This window comes from Centrocercus urophasianus, unplaced genomic scaffold (genome assembly GCF_019232065.1).
Source record: "Centrocercus urophasianus isolate 14NV4802_14NV808 unplaced genomic scaffold, USGS_Curo_1.0 seq_11, whole genome shotgun sequence".
NCBI classification, from domain to species: Eukaryota; Metazoa; Chordata; class Aves; order Galliformes; family Phasianidae; genus Centrocercus; species Centrocercus urophasianus.
In genome coordinates this window covers 85,906,593-85,920,096 of record NW_024884253.1, presented here as the reverse complement: position 1 = coordinate 85,920,096, position 13,504 = coordinate 85,906,593, and the positions used below count along the sequence as shown (strand labels likewise).

General features: G+C 41.6%; 1 protein-coding gene across 2 annotated transcripts in view; it reads right to left on the bottom strand.

Annotated features, from left to right (window-relative positions):
* Positions 1-10,294, bottom strand: part of CDKAL1 (CDK5 regulatory subunit associated protein 1 like 1) — a 362,027-nt gene extending 351,733 nt beyond the window's left edge. Inside the window, exons 1-4 of one of the 2 annotated variants that reach the window (XM_042837305.1) lie at positions 10,222-10,294; positions 9,894-9,931; positions 7,393-7,561; positions 4,346-4,458 (exon numbers count right to left, since the gene is read on the bottom strand). In XM_042837305.1, coding sequence (XP_042693239.1) covers positions 4,346-4,458; positions 7,393-7,559 — 280 coding nt within the window. In that variant the 5' untranslated portion in view covers positions 7,560-7,561; positions 9,894-9,931; positions 10,222-10,294. The remainder of the gene's footprint in view (positions 1-4,345; positions 4,459-7,392; positions 7,562-9,893; positions 9,932-10,221) is intronic. The other variant, XM_042837314.1, reaches the window with a different exon arrangement.
* Between the last annotated feature and the right edge of the window lie 3,210 nt (positions 10,295-13,504).

Genomic DNA, 13,504 nt, shown 5'->3' with positions numbered 1-13,504 from the left:
ATTGCTTAACCATCTACCACATAAATACGTTTTAGTTATGAGGATGCAAGTTACTAGAACTCAAAGTTTACATTCTATAATGTTATAATGTGATGGAAACTACAGCAATAATAGCAGAGGGGCACGATCCTAGTCTGCAGCAAAAGAGAACAAGCCCAAATGCAGCAGCTGCACACGCAGAAACAAAGGAAGAAAAACCACTTACCTTTGGAAGGCCTCCAGCAGGCAGGGATCTCCAGCAGGATGCCCCTGCTTCCACTGCCAACCCTTACATGAGGTCTGGGAAGGAACAGATCCTGGCTGCACCTCTTCCACTCACTCATGTGCACTGCTTGCACCTGAGCATCACCAGGTTGGCCCTGCCTTCCCATCAGGTGCTTAATCACTGCTTCAGGCCATGACTCAGTATTTCCACTACACTTCCATAGTTCAATCCATCTCAAGTTCAGCCTTCTGTATTACGAGAAGTTCAGCATTGCCAGAACTAAATTCTATTGCACAACCAGTACAGCACATGGTCAATTTTTTTTTTCCATTACCCTGCGCACAGAATTTACTTAGGCCCGCTCTCATCTTTCAGTTGCCAGCTCTGTGTCATGAAAGAAAAAAATAATCAATTTAGATGGACTGTAGAACAGATGAATAGCTTGAGATAAGGAAAATAATACATTCTTGATGTGATCAAGTGATAGAGGAATTGATAATGGCAGTGATACGTGAAGCCAGTAGGAGAAAAGTGTAGCTTTCTTCTTCCCTCATTAATTGGGCAAACATTTCCCAGTTTAAGTTCTATCCTCTAACAGAAACAACACCCTCAAGGCCATATATCCCAAAAACAGAAACTTGCCTAACTGGAATGAGGAGTTGATACCGAGGAAGCTGAGGTAGGAAAAAGATCACAATGAAGTCATATGTCTTGCATTATTCTGCAAGTCACAAGTTATCACTAAGAACTTTAGCCACACACAGGCTAGGAAGCTTTACAGGGAACATAGTATCAGTAATACACAGCTGCCAAAACCACAAATACAGATTAGTTTACAAGGTCTCAGGGCACACAACTGTTGCAGATGAGAACCACCGCATGATGTTGCATTAAGCCCAAAATACAACAGGGCACCTCAGCAACTCCAGCAGAGCCACTGTCAGCCCTGCTGCCTCACAGAACACTTTCCACTGCAATGGGCAAAACCTCTACTCCTGCCAAGGCATCTTGAAAAGATGGCATTGCATGAAGGTGGTCGTCCCATGCCACGATTGTAGAAGTTACAAGGTGGCATTTCATCATCTCTCCTCATGTCCTTAGCCATCTCACTACACAAGTTTCAGATCTCGTTTCTCTTTGGACGATGGTGCTCGATATTTTTTAACAGTTGTTTCAGCAGCAGAGAAAAACCAGATCAAACAAAACAAAAATCACCACATCCACATCCCAGGCATTCACACACTGCCTGTGCCTGGCAGAGCAGGATATTCAGGCCCAAGCACCAGGAAATAGAAGAGAAAGCAAACTTGTGACCATCAACAGCTTAGAACCTCTGGAAACAGGAGATCATATTGTTGCAACTACACAGTGCTATCTCAAGTCAATGATACCTGAAGTGTATCAATCAATCAAAAGTCCTCAGCATCCAATTAGCAGCCAGTTTGAATCTGAAAAAGACATCTGCCACATGAGCAATTGAACAGGTGTATAAGGTTATTGACTAATGCAAAAATTAAGCTGGATATGTGACACTAGAAATCGAAGGCAAATACTTCAGCAAGGGTATGAAAAAATACAGGATTTACATCTCAGTTCACTTCTCTGCATTGCCAGGCTACTTCACAGTGAATGACAGTTTAATAACTACAGAGTTGTAAGGGAAAACTGGTGCCTCTCATCTCCAGAAAGGTTGTTTGGGAATTCTGTGCATTTCTCCACATTCAGCCTCCTCAAAAAGGCTTTTCTCCTAAATTGGGACTGCAAACACAAGTACTTGAAAAGTACAATCTAAAAGCAAATACTAAACTGGAATTCTGATTGATAAGGCTGCACAATATGCACATCATTAGCAGCTAATAAACACTTGTCTTAGTTCTAGTTTGTTGGGGCTTTTGGTTTTTTTTGAAGCTATCTCACAGCAAGTGTGGTTCATACAACCATCCAGTAGTTGCTAATTTGTTTAACAAACTCTTGTGAAGGGGCAGAGAAGTGTTATCAGCAAGGTGGAAAGAAAAGACCAACTGTTTATTCTTACCTGAATGCATATACCAGAAGCCTTGGTCAAATACCTCATCAATAGCTACACAGGCTGCAGAAAGCTTAAGTTAACAAACATAAAGAATACAATAACCTGTTCAAGTGGAGATTATATATTTACTAAATATCCATGAAATAAATCCAAGTTTAACATGACTGGAACTTTACTCTGCAATAGAACAGCAATTATAAAACCCACATTTAAAAATATAAAATAAAGCATCAAGTTCGGAATTAGACTTAACACCTGAATAGCCTCAGTTGTTATTTCCCACTTGGATGAACAAAATGGATGACGCAGCATGCTTCACTGCATCTGTAGGCTGTCATCCAAAATCTGGGAGTGAACAATCCAAGTGTTACTAAGTATGGCTTATGCAGTACAATGGACATTAGGCAACGCCTCTGAATACCAGTTCTGAAGAGGAGCATCACTCCATCAAACAAACTCACAGGTAAGTTGTCCAAGATAGTAAAAAAGGCACTTCTACAAAGACTAATGTCAAGTTGCAGAAATGAAACAAAACATCCTGATAACCTAACTTCTCTATGCTAAATGAAAGCCAAGTTCACTGAATTTACAACAAATTTTCACTCTTTTTCTACTTCTGAAGTCTCACACTACAGGAGGGAAAAATGTTCCACACAAGCACTTATTTCTTAAAAACCAGGTAGTGATGATGAGCAGTTATTGCTTCAGTTCTGCTGGATTTTTATTAATAAAGATTTTTCATCCTTTCTTGCTGCTCATTCTTCTGGTACTTTTAATGCATTGCTAGTTTTTCCTCCTCACCTCTTAGCAATTATGATGGATCAGCCTAACTGCTTGAGCCACCAGAAACGTATTCATGAATGTTAGGCCACAAATCATTCACCCCACAGAAAGAGAAACCTACAAATGCCAACAAGCATTAATAAGACTTTCCACTTTAGCAGCCTAACGTTTCTCAGCTGCTCAGCCAGCAGCAGCTGGCAGAAAGTGCTGTTAAATGGCACACATACTGAACTCCCTTCCCTAACAACCACCTGTTTCCAAGCACAGGAGAGCTCCCAGCTCTCCCACTGCAGGGCCTACTAGTGGGCAGCTATGCAGGCATATCTAACCTGTAGTGAGTCACGGTGCCAAGAAACCAAAGCCAGTTTCAGAACAAGTAAAGCCACAAGGTATATTACTTTCAGAATAAGCAAGTACCACAGCACAGTCCTAGGCTAACAGCAGCAGGTCCACACTTTCAATAGGGTAGAATTCACACAGCAAACAGAGATCAGGAATAGTATTAGTAGTAGTTTTTCACAAGTCAGAAACTCACTTCTGTAATTAGAACACATTCTAGTCAACTTACAAAGTAAATTGCACTGTTACAGAAGTCTGTCTGATATCTCTTTCTATTATTTCCATCCTTGCAATTACATAGAAGATGCTGGAAATCGTGCTTGATCATTTTCCTCACTAAGAAACAAGAACTGCAAGTAAAGATAACATCTTAGTTCTTAAAAACAGAACATTATTCCAGCATTTCTTCAGCTCTTGAATTGTTGACTCAAAAACTCAGGAACTAGTAGGAAATAAGCTCTTCAAGATGCTGACCAACAAATGATCTCTTTCATATATATATATATTTTTTTTAAGTTTCTTCTTATACTTTTCCTATGTTGCTGCCAATAAAACTCCAATAGCACAAAACAGTCAAACCTTAAAAAAACCTGAGAAAACAGCAATAGCCCCTGGAACACTGTACAGCAGGAAATGTAAGGTAAGGAGAAATTAAAAATGAAGAAAGTCACAAGGCCAAGCTGATACCTCATTTGTAGTCTTACCTTACCTTTGTGCCATAGCTGCCACAAAGAAGGATTTCTGGATGAGCACCCCAAGGAAAAGAAGAAAAAGCGTTTTCATCTTTTAAACCTACAGGATCCAGTCCTGTATCATCCCACCTCCATCCCATCCACCACCCCTACGAAGGATGATTCACACAGAACATCTCAATTCTGCTCCAGCAGCAAATAAGCCTATTACTACGTACCTGAAAACATGTAACAAGTTGCCATCTCTGAACACTTACCCCAAAATTCTGGACTAAGTGACTTTGCTGCTATTATTACCTGTAATTTTGTATCCATATGCAGCTAGCTGTCCTGCCATATATTCACCATCTGAATTATTGTGAGAACATCCCCACGTACGAATCCAGATCTTCTGAATACCAGGAATCACACTGTTACATAGAAATGAATCAAAAAGGCAAGTTAAATACAAGCTTTCACTTCAGAACTATTGAGCACATTAAGCTAACTGCACTTCTCTAAATATATAACATAAGTAACACAAACAGTAACAAATGCAGGAGGGGAAGGGCATCACAGTTGTTATTAGAGTAATAGAGCATTGCATCTGGGATGGAGATCACTTTCTTCACAGCAACCCACATGGTGCTGTGCTTTGGATGTACGACTACAACACTCTGATTGCACATTCAAGTTCTAGCTGCAGCTGAACAGTGTTAGCCCAGCATCCAAGGCTTCTGCTTCCCACCATGCATTTCACTGCAAGCATACTGGGGTTTTCCATATCATATGACACCATAATCAACAACAACAACAAAAAAAGAACCCTGAGAATCTGGTCTATCCAAATTAAGCACTGCCCTGACATCAGTCTTCTGTAGGAGACTCCACACCTTTCCTTATTAAACCAGGCTTCATCTCAGGCCATACATTCTCTTGCTTTTGATCTTCTGACTTCTCACTCTCAGCCTGCTGGGAAAGGATGAGAAAGCAGCTGGGTGGGTACTGAGCTGTGGGCCAGGGCCAAACCACAAGAGTGCCAGTTAGAATTCTCAATGTTTGGGTTTCTTTTTGTTTTTTTTTAAATACGAGCTTGAATAAGCTGTTAATCACAGAACAGATGCAAGACCTTTTTTTTTAGAGCAAGACAAGCATTTCTTGTGAACACATTTGAAGTTTCCAACAAAACAGAGTTTGAGATTTGCCTTCATTGCTTCCACAGATTGCCCCTCTCTTCCCAGACTAAAGCCTCGACTTTAAAGGCAAGACTGACTATCTAAGTCTATCTCAGGACAAACAAACAACCTCGAAAGTCTAAAAGCACTTGAAAACAACCGACACAAACAAGTCCCTAACAGTCTCCAAATAGTGGTGGAACTTCTAGATGCATTAAGGCTAAATCCTTGGTTGTCTCTAAGGTTGTCCATCTTCTTCAGAACAGAGCAACCACTGACCCGTGCCAGGACTCTAAGGCAGTTCCACAGCAAACCTGAGCAACAGCCCTGGTGCCATTTCACTCACCACAAACATTTTGGTTTGGTTTTGCTATAAGTTTGTTTTGGGTCGGTTTGGGTGGGTTTTTTTGCTTTTGGACAGACTTTATTTTTTGGGGGGGTTGTTTTTAAATAAAAGAACAACATGCAAGAAAGTTTCTTGTGCTGACATTGTTTGGATTTAAATCTAAAGTTTACTTTAGATTTTGCAATTTTCTTAATGGATCGGACAAAGAAGAAACATGCTTTGCATCTGGGACTTCATTTAAGTGCTATAAGGTAAATCTTCTCACACAAGTAAGTTCTCAAGCAGGCTCCTTCAGGTACCATGCAAGTTTCTGACCTCTCTGGATAGCACTTTCACACAATAAAAGTAGAATCACGGGTAATTTCATGTATATGAAAACATGGTTAGATCGTCTGCAACTAACTCAAGTTTCATAAGCAAACAGGAATGCTATCATCAAACAAAAAATCCAAAAGGCAGGACAGAAAATACCTTTAAGAATTCTGTGGTTTGGGTTTTGTTCATCTGGTTTTTATTTAACACAAATAGATCCAGTTTTACAACATCCTTCCCCTTCAACAACAGGGGTCATGGATGATAAATGCAACAACTGCAACAACCAACTTCTCTCAGCAACTGCCAATACATTTCTGTATATCCTCATTACAGTCAGTAGCTAATAAATTTCATCTCATTATGACATTAAGCCTCAGTTTGTCATCATTCTCATAATGATGTGCAGATTTCCCATTCTAGATGTCAAAAGACTATACAAGGACTGAAAAGCTGCACTCTTCAGAACAACTTAAGTAATTCAAATGGAGCACACAATTTTTCAGTAACACGTAAGTAACAGGACCCAATTTTTTTTTCAGTCTGATTACTTCATTAATGATATTTCCATCATAAAGGATCATAGTAAAGCATAGCTTGAAAGGAACCTTAAAATAATCTAGTTCTACCCCCTTGCTATGGGCAGGGCTGTCACTCCCTACTACCGAATCAGGCTACCCAGGGCCCTAACCAACCTGGCTGTGAATGCCTCCAGGATTGGGGCCTCCACAGCTTCCCTAAACAACCCATTCCAGTGCCTCACCACCCTCTTCTAAACAAAGAATTTCTTCCAGAAATTTAAAGAAATTTAAGGAATTTAGCTAACCTAAATGTCCCTTGTTTTAGTTTAAAACCATTCTCCCTTGTCCTATCACTATCACACTGTGTAAAAAGTCAGTCTTCCTCCAAAGCTCTCTTGCTTTACTGGAAGGCTACAATGAGGTCTCCTTAGAGCCTTCTCCTCTCCAGGCTAAACAAGCTCAAATCCCTCAGCCTTCCTCCATAGGAGAGGTGCTCCAGCCCTCTGATCATCTCATTGGCTCTCCTCTGGACCTGTTCCCAGAGCTCTACATCTTTCTTGTGTTTAGGTCCCAGCCCTGGACCCAGTACCCCAGATGGGGCCTCACAAAGGCAGAGCAGAGGTGCATGATCACCTCCCTCTCCCTGCTGGCTACCACTCTTCCGATGCAGCTCAGGATGCAGTTGCCCATCTGCCCTTCAAGTGCACTCTGCTGGTTCACATCCAGCATTTCATTCACCAGGGCTTCCAAGTCCTTTCAGCAGGGCTGATCTCAGTGACCAGTCCACACACAACCCTGGGATTGCTCTGAGCCAAGAGTGCTCTCTACTGAAAAACCTAGAGAAAGATATTTGCCTAGGGGTTTATTATTCATTACCGCTGCATTTTACAAACGCTATTTACTCTTGTAAGCGATTCAGATTTTATATTTTGAGATAATGGGAACTTCCACCTTACTTTAATAACTTGAAAGTGAAGAAACAAGCAAGACAGACCTAATGGTAGAACTTACCTGTCACATGGAGGATCATCATCTGTCTGAGTTCCTTGCTTCCAACTGCGCTTTCGCACTTTGGGAAAAACATTCTTTCTTACATATCGCCAATCGTGGGGCTTCAAATCTTGTGCTGACACAATATCTTCAATATCTTCCAGCACTGAGTCACAGGCAGCAGGCATCTCTGAGAAACGTGAGATTGCCATTAGCAAGCACTTGAACACAAAGCCAGGTTCTAGCACATATCTGAACTACAGCATACATGCAAGGGATATTCAGTACGCAAAGACAATCAGCTATCCCAAGTTATTTCCTGATGCTGTTTTCTCCCAAGATCCTCCAGGCAGGGAGAAAGCTACAAAAGCTAAGTTCCTGTTTTGTTTTGGGGGCAAATTATTTGCTTGGGTTTTTTTTTAAATCTGTATCTTCTAATTCAAAAAGCCTGCAGCTCCTCTGACATCAGACACGGTGCTCTTAATCACACCAGGCATCACAGCGCAGTGAGTTCCTGTTATCTGCGAGAGACACTTTACTCACATCACATGAGAAGAACTGCAGACACAGTCTTGCATGTCTGCATCACAGACTGTCGTGGGTCTTTTATGTGGGTGCCGAAAATAGGGGCACAGTAGTTCAATACATCTTGGTAATGCATGAGAATACAAAACAAATGAAGCATTCCTAAAAATCCTAACCCCACAGACCTTACTTTTAAATTCAATCATTCAGCAACATGGAAAAATCAAAACTTCTATCCTCAGGTGCAGGATGTTAAACAACAACACCCAGCTAGTATAAAATATTATGATCTGACCAGTACAATATGCCAGAACATCATTAACATTTATTCTGTTTTCCACAAGAAAGTGAATTCTTTGGAACTTTTGCACCTTCTCGTTGGTAAAGGTATTACACAGATGTATATAAGGCTGTATGTAGCTATACAAATACACGGATCTTCTAGTAAACCTCAAGATCCAGATCATTTTTGGAAAAGAAAAAAGGTGATCTGTTCAAGTCGGCTACAAAAAAAAAAAAAAACTACACACCACAATTAATTCTTAATCAGAATTAAGTTTGATCTACCATTGCAAATCTGATCTAGCACGTGTTTCAAGAAATCAGTTCACTTATGAAACTGCATAAAGGCACTTCATAAAGTTTACGGAGAAAATACAAAAGCGTTCTAAAAGACAGTGAGAAATGAGACAGGCAAGGCTTTCATTTCTTTAGAAACTGATTTTGGAATCTGAGAATTCAACCTACGGTCCTATAAGATACACCCAGGTTTTGCAGTTAAATAATTCAACAATGTAAGATGTAAAAGGTCAGTACGTTTTTCCAGTATGAGTGCTTTTGCCAACCTTGCAAAATATACCTCTAGATAAAACTTCATACAACCTGAACCATTAATCCTCCATGTTTAACTTCAAAAAGAGAATTTTCTTCTGTTAACACTACTGAGTGAGCGTGGCCATTAAACTACAGATATCTAGCTAAGGAAATAAGTCACTGTTTTACCCTACAAGCATTTTTCATAGCAGATGTTTAAACAAGCAGACAGAATGGAAATGGAGCAAATAATATAGAAGTTACTGCTTAGACAAAACCTAGCTTCAGAGATCATGTGGTTGCCAAATTCATTCCGTCTTCTCGCCTAAGCACATGCAGACTATATCTCTGGGCTTAAGGACAATAACATATACTTTTAAAGAATGTTGCTTTCAAAAGGAATAAGCTGAAATTCTCTGCTTCAATATCAAACACTAAATTGAATGCAAACAGGATTTTCCTAAAGCTCCTATCACTATTTTGTCCAGAGAAACACAGAAATAGAGGGAAAACATGATTTCATCTAAGAAACTAAACATCCTTTAAGAAGCTGTACTGAAACACAAGTGAAGAACTCTTAAGTCTTAAAAGCAGAAGTCTCTAAAAAATTCTTAGAAGTAGTTACCTGCTTTTTAAATGATCTCATGGGAACAGAGAAAGAGGTGGGAGGCAATTACTCAGTTCCTCAGGAAGAAACAGGATTTAAAAACCTACTCCTAAGCCTTCACTATGAATTTGTTGTTCTGGTGAGTACTGAGGGTACATTTTTAGGCACTAGCAGAGCTTTACACACAAATGCATACAATAAAAACGAAAAAGAACCCAAGAGGTAAATTTGCTCAGTATGGACCAAACAGCACAGCATAACTGCTCAGGTGCTGCCTCATCCCAGCATATATAAATGCTTCCTCCCAGGCAAACCCCACACAAACACCTACCCCCACAGCAGCTTATGATGTTCCACGTAATTAACATAGGGAAGAAAGGTGACATCCCTTACACTGAGTTACATCTACGTGTAATACAGTTAACTAAACACAGAGAAGGAAAAAAGGTTTGGGTTTTTTCCCTTGTAGAATTCCCTCTTGTAGAATCATAACCGTGTAACGGAACAGCTCACAGAATGAGCCTGGTTTACTTCGGCGGCCCACAGAAGAAAGAACGCGGTCAAATAAAATCCGTACCTTTTTAAGCAAGGTGTAAACTCTCCTGGACAATAATCCTGGAGGAGAAAAAAAGTGACAGAGCGTGAAGGAGCAGAACTGAAGGACAGGAAGCGCCGTGTGTCGCACCACTGCCGATGAAGCACTCCTCCAACAGGTGCCTCGGGTACATCGAGCCGTTCCCGCTCTTACCACCACAGGAAGAAAACGGTGCTGCTAACGCAAAACGGCCCAGAGCCGGGCGAGCCCTCCTGACGAGCTCGGGGACCGGCGGTTCCTCCTCGCCCCAGGACTGGCAACTGGCACAGCACCGGCCGTGCCTCCCAACCGCTGCCAGCGCAACGCTCACCTGCGCACGACGCGCAGCTGCTCAGACACGCGGCGCCATCTTGGACCCCCCCCGCCTTCCGCAATGGGCGCGGGGCGGAGCCGCGACGGCGGCCGGCAGCGGGCAAAAGAAGTCTGGAATCTTTGCTTCGCCCTCCAGAGAGCAGCAGGCTGCAGCCTCCCTCGGGCGGGAGGGAAAGGCGATGAAAGCCCCGAGTGTGCTCTGTAATAGGCCCGTTGGTCTCCCGGCAGATAAAACTTGGCAGCTTCTCACCACGAATCTCTCTTTCTCTCCTGCTCTTTTCTTCCTTAAAAGTGGTGCTTATTTTATGTCGCGCTTATCTCGCAATAACCCCGAGCCAAAAATAAATAAGTAAATCCCACAATGATATCAACGTGAACAAAGCAATGGGAGAGATTTGAAGAGGAAAATCGAGACGGCGAAACAAGTACTTCATTTAAAGCAGCCTTTAAGAACAGACAATTCTAGGCAGGACTGAGTGCTGTTAAAAGCACCATGGCCATCGTTACAGCTCCAGGCGCACTCAGCTCTCTGCTCCTTGTTTAAAGCTGGAGTATTGCAGGGGTGCTGTCAGTGGGAGGGATGGTGAGGTGTAATTCAATGCTTCTGTGGTGTTTTTTACTCAGAACAGAGTGGAAGAAAAACATTTTAAAATCCAGAGGTGCATTCATCTGTTTTAGACATCTTCCTTCACAGCACAGCCTAAGTAGCCCTTGGTATGTCAAAGTAGCTGTATGCAGAGCTACGTGCATCCACACCTGTCAGCACAGACACGTGCATTGCCAGTGGTAGCACTTTAACAACTTCCTTATTAAGTGAATGTTCTTCCCTTTTCAGTTTCAGTTTCAGTGTTTTTTCTTTTTATTGTTTCATTTGCGCTCAGTGAATTAAACTTTGTTCTGGGAGCGCTGTGCTACCTTGCAGCGACCTGACCAGCCAAGCGTTACCCCTCTGGTTAAACAAAACTAGGCGAACATCAGCACTGTTCTGTGACTGACTGTGACCAGAGCACAGATAGCCTGAGAGACCTACCCAAAATCTCCAGATGGCCAAGGTTGACAGAACAGCTTATGTTAAGGGGAGATAGATCCAAGAGCAGCTCCTAGGAAGCAGTAACAGCAACCCTACACAAGTGCCATACCTGGTGACATAAATAGGCCATGCTGCTCAGCGTCAGCATGATCCAGCAGAGCTCTTACTTTGACCCACTGCCAGGAATTCATAACATTAGGCAGTTACAGTCCTGTTGCTTCCTAGGATGTAGCCACAACTTGGAGGGAGCCCTGTGCTTTGAATTTCATGAGTCTGAAGTGCTTTGTAGCAAATTCATGAAAAACTACCAAGCTGCGCAGAGATCTGTGGTGATGCTTCAGCAGGTGGCAAAGGAAGCAGAGGACTGCAAGAAGGAAGCTTTGCTATATCTACTCAGGAAGGTTCCTTTTGAAGAGGCAGCAGCTGGCAGTGCAAGACCCAGTACTGTCCTTCAGTTAGCAGATGATAAATTCTCAGTTGTTCTAGAGGATCTCACTTAACAGCCTTACAAAAAGGGAAACAGCCTGCTGGTTGACTGAAGACCCAAATTTTGGTGACAAACTTATTATCTGATAACTAACTTGTACTTCTGGGTAGTAGAGTAGGTAGGAAGTCAGGCAGGGAAGAAAATATGAATTCTAAAGTTAGATACGAGAAATCAGATTTCTTTCTTCTTTCCTGCAGTTCAGGCGAATCTAGACCCTCGTGTGTCAGCAACACTCAGTGCTGCTTGGAATGAAAAGCTATGCCCTTTTTTTTCCCTGTCAGATGGAATTCTCCCTACAGGTTCAAGGACATTTAACTCCTCTGTTAAGGGTGATGTTGTTGCCAATCAGTCAGTCTAGTTTTGACAGATGTAGAATCCTTTTCCTATTTGCCAGCAACCAAGAAATGCAGCACTCATAGGCCACAATAATGCCTGCTTGAAATAAATATTTGCATGCTGAATAACGTTGAGGCACACGGTGCCAGTTCAGGGCAGCAGAAAAATATTTCAACTGTGTTGGGCTTTTTTGTTTGTTTTTTACCTGCAGCTTAGGTGCATCTCAAGTTTACAAAGCAGATGCAGAAAGCAAAGTCAAGAGGAGAGAGAATGATGAGAAAAATAGCAATCAGAAGCAAACCCTGGGGAAAAATTAAAAAATGCTCATGGCAGCAGTGCGACAGAAACTGAGAATGGGTCAGGAAACTGACAGACAGGATAGAAAGAGGACATTTACAGTAATTACTACTGTAAGTGGAGCTCAGAGAAAACAGTCCTGTAGGCCTATGATTACTTCTTGTGAATTCAGAAGAACAGAAGATCTCTGTAATCATCCCTTCAGTATTAATATGCATGGAGACTGGAGAACAGATAGGTAGATAAAGAGAAAAAAATACTGCCTTCCCCTTGTGCACAAGGAAGAAAATACATGACTTGCTCAGAAATGCAATTCTTAAGCAAACTTACATGCGACTGTGATTCAATTATCCTGGTATTTTTTGTCTTTTAATAGTTTATTGACGATGCATCTAGAAAGGTGCAGCACCAGGACCGGAAAGGGAGAACAAGTTAACGTGCACCTGGTGTATGAGTGTTGGAGGTGACTCATCAGTAAATACAACTTTTTTTTCAAGCTACAATTGGGAGACTTCTGGAAAATTACCAGGAGGAAAGCTAACATCCTCAACAATGTCTTTCATGCTATTTATCTCTAGAATAACCGAGCTTTTATGAAGTGTCCAAAAAGTCTGCTCATAATGTGAGGGTGACAGAGCACTGGAACAGGCTGCCCAGGGAGGTGGTGGAGTCTCCTTCTCTGGAGATGTTCAAGACCTGCCTGGATGCCGACCTGTGTGATCTGCTGTAGGGAACCTGCTTTGGCAGGGGGTTGGACTCCATGATCTCTGGAGGTCCCTTCCAACCCCTACAATTCTGTGATAATTTAGGGGGAGGGAACTGATGAAAGTAAACGTATGGTATTACTGTTTCTGGATCTCCTGCTATGTGTCCTACATCTCTTTTTCTTTTCTTTTTTTTTTTTATCTTGTTTCACTCTGGCTTAGAAAAAAAAAAAAAAAAAAAGATACAGCTTGTTAATATAATTAAAAAAATAGAATTGAAATATAGCTGATGCCAACTGAGTATGAGAAGCACTAACAATAACAATACAATTAGCTAGTCTCCACTAAGAAGCACGATAGGCACCAGAAAAGATTTTAAAAAGCAGTACATGAATCTAAACTCTTTAAAAAATCCTTTTTATTGATT